Raw genomic sequence first — 7,592 nt, 5'->3', positions numbered from 1 at the left:
AAGCCAACAAACTCAAGCTACGTGAATTGTTTTACATCGATGTTTCTACCCTAAATTTTGGAGGAAAGAGGTTTGCTCACACTATAATAAAAAAATAATAATTCTATTATGACTTTATAATCCAATCATTTTAATTGAGTTTATTATGACTTTATAATCCAATCATTTTAATTGAGTTTAAATGGCGGTTTCTAACAGTATTTTGTTAGAGGTATATCAAATTATTGGTTTTAGTTTAAGCTATATATATATATATATATATATATATATATATAAAATAAAGATCCAAATAAATTAAAATATGCCAAAACATATGGTATATGGCATATATATCTACAAATGCGTTCCTCATACAATTTTTTCAATTTAAGAAACATATCGGCCTTTCTTTGCACCTTTTGAGGCAATTGATAGTTATATTACAAGATTATTTATTGCGAGGAGTACAACTAATGACAATAATCAGAAAAGGTAAAATAGAATGATGCAACTTTATCTATTGCATAATTAAGAAAAAGAACAACCAGTATAAATTCATCAGAGCAACATAGATTTATGGCATGGCCAACTGAGAATAACCACCTAGACACACTTTCCTACGTGAATTACACCTCAAGTTAGGACAGAGATATGGCAAATTTTTAAATCTAGATTACTGAAACAGCCTATATATCAACTAGCAACATGAGAATATTGTTACTCAGATATACAGGTCTACAATTTAATGCAGGGTAGGATAGAGTCACCGTCCCAACAGTCTGGATGATACAAGAGAGCTGAAGCTTGATTTGTACTTAAAATGCTTTCTTTCCGAGCCACCCAACTTGAGATAGGAGAGTACCACCCTATTGTGCAGATGCACTAGCAGCTGCTCAGGTAGTTAGTTCACCATCCAGTCTAGCAGTTATGAAGACAAGTTCAGAACAAACATGCCTTGTGATTAGTGTGGGAGTTCAATATGTTGGCTCCATGGCTACTGAGGATAAAGAAATAGTGCTAAGGTTTCCTTTCTCGGTTAGATTCATCAAGAGCATGGGGATAAATCTCTTAATTGTGTGAGTTCGGGAGGACCAACCCCCAATCCTTTGAAGATAGAGGTCTATATCTTCTTCCCAATTGGATGGCTGATTCATCAGTGCCCTATATATGTATTCGGAAGCCTATACTGGCACCCCAAACATAAGATGGTTGTGGCTTAGCTGTCTGTAAATTTTTCCCAGTCCTTGGTTCAAGCCATTATTCTTGGGCTATTAAGGCTTGTTCCGCTGCTTCCACTATCAACTGAAGAGGATTTGATAGTGACAATATGGTGGCGGAATTTGGGAGAGCTTGTCACTTTGGAACCAGTATGCTGTTTCACAAGGGGAATCAGGGACTGAACTACATCAGTCATCAGAGGTCGATAATCTGCTTCTGATTGAACACACATTGCTGCAATGGCTGCAACCTGCATGCACCAAACGTATCGACTTCAAAGTCACAAGGTCATTCGCACACATCAAGAAAATAGACAGAAACATGAAGAGATTGAGCTTTTTAAAATGAACTTTAGGTACCTGTATTAGTTCCTTCTTTGAGTACTGCCCTTCCAGAACAGGATCGACCAGTTGTGTGACCTTCTCTCTGTCAGTGAGGTATGGAAGAGCCTGTCAAAAGCAAGCAAACATTCAATTAAACAAAATATGCAGAAAGGCCAAATATATCTGTTAAGTAAAACTAGGTATCTAGAAGTGATCAATAGAGTGGAACTATTCAGTCTGGCATATAAAATGTTAGGCCTTCAGATGGTTAGGCAATGCTAGAGCAAATGTATTTGGAAGTTACTTCTTACCCAACAGAGAGCTCCAATCAGCTAGTTAGAACTCTCTTCAAAAGCAAGACAATCTTGTAGCCATCTGATTGAAACCTTCTGCAAGGTGCAAAGTCACTTCCATATCTTTCAAGGTTCAGTCAATGTTTCAACGGTAAAACCAACCTTAAAGCATACATTGGCAGCATGCCAATACATGGGTTTTGGCTACAACCAATTTGTTGCTATCCCATGCACTTAAGGATCAGTTTATGTTCCAAGGACTTTGATAAAAGCAACTGATACGATTTCAAATTCCAAATTCAACAAGGTGGGTCTTCTTTTGGCAGGAAGGTTCCATGTGATTTAACTAGTCAGTTGAGATATTGCAGCTAATCAAAGAAGGGCTGAAATGCACAGACAAGTCCTTTATTTGATAACAAAGCCATATTGGCAATTTTCATTCGCCAGTGCCAACCTCCCAAGAATGAACACAATTGCCTAAAAGACATGGGTTTATGCTTTGGGCCGCGGGGTTCACCAGCTCAAAATAAAAGATCAGATTTTCTCCATTGTCAAGGGGGACAATGTTGAACAAAATATGAAAACTTCAGTGGCCTCAAGAAGCTATATTACTGATCAACTAAACTATGAATGATTTTCCCATTAAATGAACAGTTTGGGCTCAAATTTTGCAGATTGAAAAAATGATACTTAACAAAATACATAATACAAGAGGCAAGATAGATAAATAATCAATACCCAAGAGACGAGTATGCCTTTCCTAGGAGGTCTCTTCATGTCTACAGGTACACGGCCTGTCAAAAGCTCTAAAAGCACAACATCAAAGTTGTAAACATCTGATGGTTTTGTTGTTAGGTGTCCTGTCAAAGCATACCTGCAGTGAAATTTGTATCAAGTGATCAAATGCCAGGGAGTAAACTTGTACCTTTAGCCATTTGCTGCTGATATCAAGGAATAACATTTGATGTAAGTTAAGAAACTTACTCTGGGGAAACATATCCCGTAGTTCCTAAAATCTCAGTGGATATTTCACCATTCAACTTTTCAGAAGCAAGCTTTGCTAGCCCAGAATTAGACACGTTGGCATTGTAGTTTTTGTCAAGTAGGATGTTGGTGGCCTTAAAATCCCGGTGTATCACTGGTGGATTAATATGGTCATGAAGGTATTCAAGACCTCTAGCCCCATGCAGAACTAATTCCATTCTTGTTCCCAAATCTAACAACGATGGATTGCCTCGTGAACCTGTAGAAACAATTCATGCAACAAACACCATATGTTCAAATTGCAATGTTCCTAGCATTCTTGTTGTTCGTTATCAGATTTTCAATCCTTCTTACAGGATTCACCAAACTAAACTATGAAGGCGCTAAATAATGTCATGATTGAACAAAAGATGAAATTCTTCAATGAGACTAGCTTGAACAAAAATGATATAATCATATAACATGCATTAAGATGAAATATTTTTCTGAGGTTTTTTTACAAGAAGCACATTGACTAAAAATGTGATCTGTTCTTTTCTTACTACTGTAACTAATTTCTCTATGGATTTACTAATTTTTGTATGTTTTGAAAATGCATCAAATTTTTATTTTTTATTGTAAATCAATACACTGTATATGGAGAAGTGAGAACATTACATCAAGGAGCCAAAGGAGGTTCACACAAGATCCCCTTCCTCTAGAAGCGACTGGATGAAGTGTACCCATAAGTTCAGTCTCATGTCATAGAATGTGTGGAGTGCCAAGGGGAGCTGAAGACATGCTTTTACATGTAACACAATATCTGTTATCAAACACAATATTTTATTTTTACAGTGGTTTGTGAGCTAACCCCTTGGACGGCTTCCTCTATTATTGGGCGTGGACATGATGCAAATGGTAGATGCTCTTCAATGACCATTGTGCTTGCTGGAACTGCATGGTGTTGATGTTCCATGTATGCTCCAAATGATATTGATGGCAGAATACAATTGTGGGATTGGATGTCCCAGTCCTTATCAATAGCCAAACAGATGATTGGTGAAGTCTTTAACATGGTGGAGTGGGATGGTGACTGAATTGTTGGTCATGCTAGCACTCTTGGGCCAGAAAAAGAGGGAATCTCGGACACGCTGTAAATCTGTTATAGGTATTTCACTATTAAACAGAAATCTCTTGATATTGGTAGATTGTACTTCTGGTGCAATCAAAGAGTAGTCTGTCCCGAGATCAACCACAATTCCATAGATTTTATGTGAACTTGCAGAAAACTAACTCTACTAGAAAGTCTCAATCGGTTCTCGTTATTGAAGTAAATAATGAAGATACAGGCCATAGCCAATTTTGCTCTGCTCCTGATGGCCAGCGAAGAGATTCACCGTTCTTTAGATATTGTTCGAGAGTAGACAGATTACAGACAATGAAGCCTCCTCAGAATACCCATATATGGCATATATCATTTCTCACCCATTAACAAATTCACCTTCAATAAGACAGAAGGTCCATAAATAATTAAGAAGATATGAGGGTCTGTATAAGGCTGTTTTGTGGATATATAGTTACTTTTCCAATCTGAAGAAGATACACAGGACAATGAATGAAGTCCTTGATGAGGCTTTCATCTCTTATTGTAATATCTTTTTTAGAAGTTATAGAAGCAGAGTCCACAGTAAGGCAAAAACAACAGACAGGAAAAGTATGAATTGATAAGAGGTGGGGTATTTAGTGTTTTTCCAGGTCTCCCACACCATGGCGAGACCATGAGTAAATAAGCAAGCACGGAATTATGTTTAAACCCTGAGCTTCCCTAGCTCAAAATCAAATCAAAATCAAGCATACAAAATTCCCTTGGTGTAAATTAACAATCTGAACTCACCATCAGAATAAAGGTGCTCCTGCACACTCCCATTGGACATATACTCATACACAAGAAGACGGTGGTCTTGATCCGCACAGTAACCAATCAGCTGAAGCAGATATGGTGAATGCAGGCGGCTTAGAAGGTCCACCTGTAACAAAACAAGTAAGTGCACGATGTCATCATAGAGAAATCAAACAATTTGCTCTCAATTGAAAGAAAAAATGGCAGTGAAAAGTCCCCAGAAACCAGACCTCAACTCTGAATTCACGTTCTCCTTGTTGGCCATCTCTGTCAAGCTGTTTGATGGCTGTCACTCTGCCATCAAGCAGGACACTCCTATACACCAAACCAAAGCCCCCATTTCCAATCACATTGGCAGAGCTGAAGTTGTTTGTGGCAAATCGAAGCTGTTTATATGTGAAAACCTGTACTTCCGGAGTCGTTGAGATGACCCGCATGGAAGAAACCGAAGGATTCGTGTACTCTGCTGAACTTTTCTCCAGATCTGCGCACATCACACAATGCTTCTCAATACATCCGTTGAACTTTTATGCAAACAGTGATAGACTGGTCCAGACATTCGGACTGATTAGTTGTCACTTGGCACCCCTCATGACAGTTGGGCATTTACAGGAAAAGGATAAGGATCCTGGACGCTAGATTTCAATGCTAGCTAGCCTGGTTTTGGAGACCACCCAGACCAGTCTGAACCTGTGCACCTCAAGGTTGTAAAGCTTGAGTTTGTGTATCTTGAGTTTTAAAATATTTGATACAATGGTTATTTGTGTGAACTGAAAATATGCATCTCAAGCTTACCAATCTCCAGCTAAATATTACAGTAGGGTGTAGATGGGTTTGGATTAGTGTTCATATTCAATACACCATCTAGTTCAATGGACCTAATACACCATCCAGATTCAGTAGACCATTACACTGATACACAGAGTCTTGATTATATCCCACCTAGCCTGTAAAATGTGACTCACTTCTCCCTGATTTTGGAGCTATGGAGTATAGAAAAAAAGATGGAGAATATATAATATTGAAATTATGCACATCAAAATGAAGAAAGAAATCAGATTTTAGAACTCAATATCCTTGATCAAATTTCTAATGAAGTTCAATTTAATTAGTTTTTCAATTTTGCTTCTAAGATACAGATAAGGTAAGTGTCAAATCATATGGAAAATAAACATGAAGTGAATATATACCTGAAGCATAGGAACCACTGGACTGTCCGGGACTCCTCCTACAATTGGCTTTAAGGAAGGATCTCTTAATCCTCCGGGCATTTGAACGTTTGTAGCAGCAGAATCCAAGCAACATTAGTAACAGGACAACCAAACTGCAAACAACAGCTATTATTGCAGTCACTGCATGGGCTTTGTGAGATCCTTTGTTTGCAAACTCAGAACCCAAATATGGAGATGGTGCAGGAGACTCAAATCCAGGAGTCATGGCAATATCTCTCAGATTATATTGTTACCATGGCCAGTTCTTGTGACAAACCCACCTAGTTTTCAATTTGAAATCCAAATACAGGACCGTTGTAGAAGCTCTACAAGACATGTTTTATACCAAATATATATATACTCTGGTACAAAGAATCCATGGATGAGTCTAGCGCTGGAGGGCATATTACCCCAAGGAGAAGACTTGGATTCAACGCATTGAGAGGTCCAACCAAACGTATTCTAGCCAATAACAATGACTCATAAATGCAAGGAGTAAATTTTACAACAGGACATGTGGGTGCTGCAGGCTTTTGACAAACCATTAATCACCGAAATTCAGTATTCTGTTGCACAGCGCACAGATGACATGGCTTGCAAAGATATACACATTATGCATATCTTGTCAACGCCATTGTGGATTAAGTAAACCTGCTGCTTCCGTGACAATATTGAATAGAATTGGATTGGGTGGAGGAATTTAAGGCGCCAGATCTGGCCAATGGCCAATGAATTGTACATACGTACATGCTTCAGTAAGGGCATCCTATCAAAATAGGGAAATTAGAATTTCAATATCAATTCCCGTAGCCTGCACCCCGTCCATGATAAAATCCAACTGGATCCACATTATGCCAACAAAAGCAACATGTCGCCTTGTTTTTTATTTGAACATAAACGGCATTCTCAAGGGTCGACCCACTTTCCAAGATTTGAAAATTTTATATCATTTTTTTTTTCAAATAATTCGCATCTCGTCCCTGGATACCTGAGTGTCATATGACAGGAATTTATTAATGAATTTTATTTTTATATAAACTTGTCTTAATTAATTTAAATTTACGATAAAGAAAAGATAAAAAGTTACATTCAAATAAATGGGTTAAAACATAAATCCCCCAAGTTCGAGAAACGGAAATTTTGTGTTTTTTTAAGTATGGGCAATGATGTTTTGGGAATGAATTACTGATTTATATAAATTTAATATTGTTAACAATGTTTTGGAAATAAATGTTTGATTTTATATAAATGGTCAAATAGTAAGGTTGAGTGTTTTGAGTTTTGTATAATTTTGATGATAGTATTTTATTATGGGTTCATTCTTTTCTTTTGTTAAAAAAAGTGTTGGCCTATGCCTAGTTACAAAATGTTGGATTGTTGGCCTACGCCTAGTTACAAAATGTTGGATTGATCCATTTTACTGATAGAAGATTTTAATATTTTGAATTGTTCAGGATTGGAAAGATCCAGTAACCTTGGGTAAGAATTTAGTGAATTTCAAGTTTTATATTTCTTTGTTTTTTTGTGTGAATTTTGATATCATGGTATGAGAGATTTTATGGGTGCTAATAGCATTAACATTTGATAGAGATTTGATCTTTTTAATATTTTGAATTGTTCATGATTGGAAAGATCCAATAATTTTAGGTAAGAACTTGGTGACCTTCAAGATTTTGATACTTTTGGATCTAAATTTTGATGCCAT

At 37.1% G+C, this 7,592-nt stretch overlaps 1 protein-coding gene across 1 annotated transcript; it reads right to left on the bottom strand.

Annotated features, from left to right (window-relative positions):
• Positions 1-472: 472 nt before the first annotated feature.
• On the bottom strand, positions 473-6,691 carry LOC149231045 (putative serine/threonine-protein kinase PBL23). The gene is made up of 7 exons (XM_089379100.1): positions 5,867-6,691; positions 4,907-5,160; positions 4,671-4,803; positions 2,798-3,056; positions 2,552-2,687; positions 1,557-1,646; positions 473-1,447 (listed from the first exon to the last, which is right to left on the bottom strand). The coding sequence occupies exons 1-7, from the start codon at positions 6,111-6,113 to the stop codon at positions 1,229-1,231; spliced, it is 1,338 nt and encodes a 445-aa protein (XP_089235226.1). The 5' UTR covers positions 6,114-6,691; the 3' UTR covers positions 473-1,228.
• Positions 6,692-7,592: the final 901 nt, after the last annotated feature.

Source organism: Pinus tabuliformis, chromosome J (genome assembly GCF_031772625.1).
Source record: "Pinus tabuliformis cultivar Carrire ecotype Pingquan chromosome J, CPIR1, whole genome shotgun sequence".
NCBI lineage: Eukaryota > Viridiplantae > Streptophyta > Pinopsida > Pinales > Pinaceae > Pinus > Pinus tabuliformis.
This window is presented reverse-complemented; position numbering and strand designations above follow the sequence as displayed.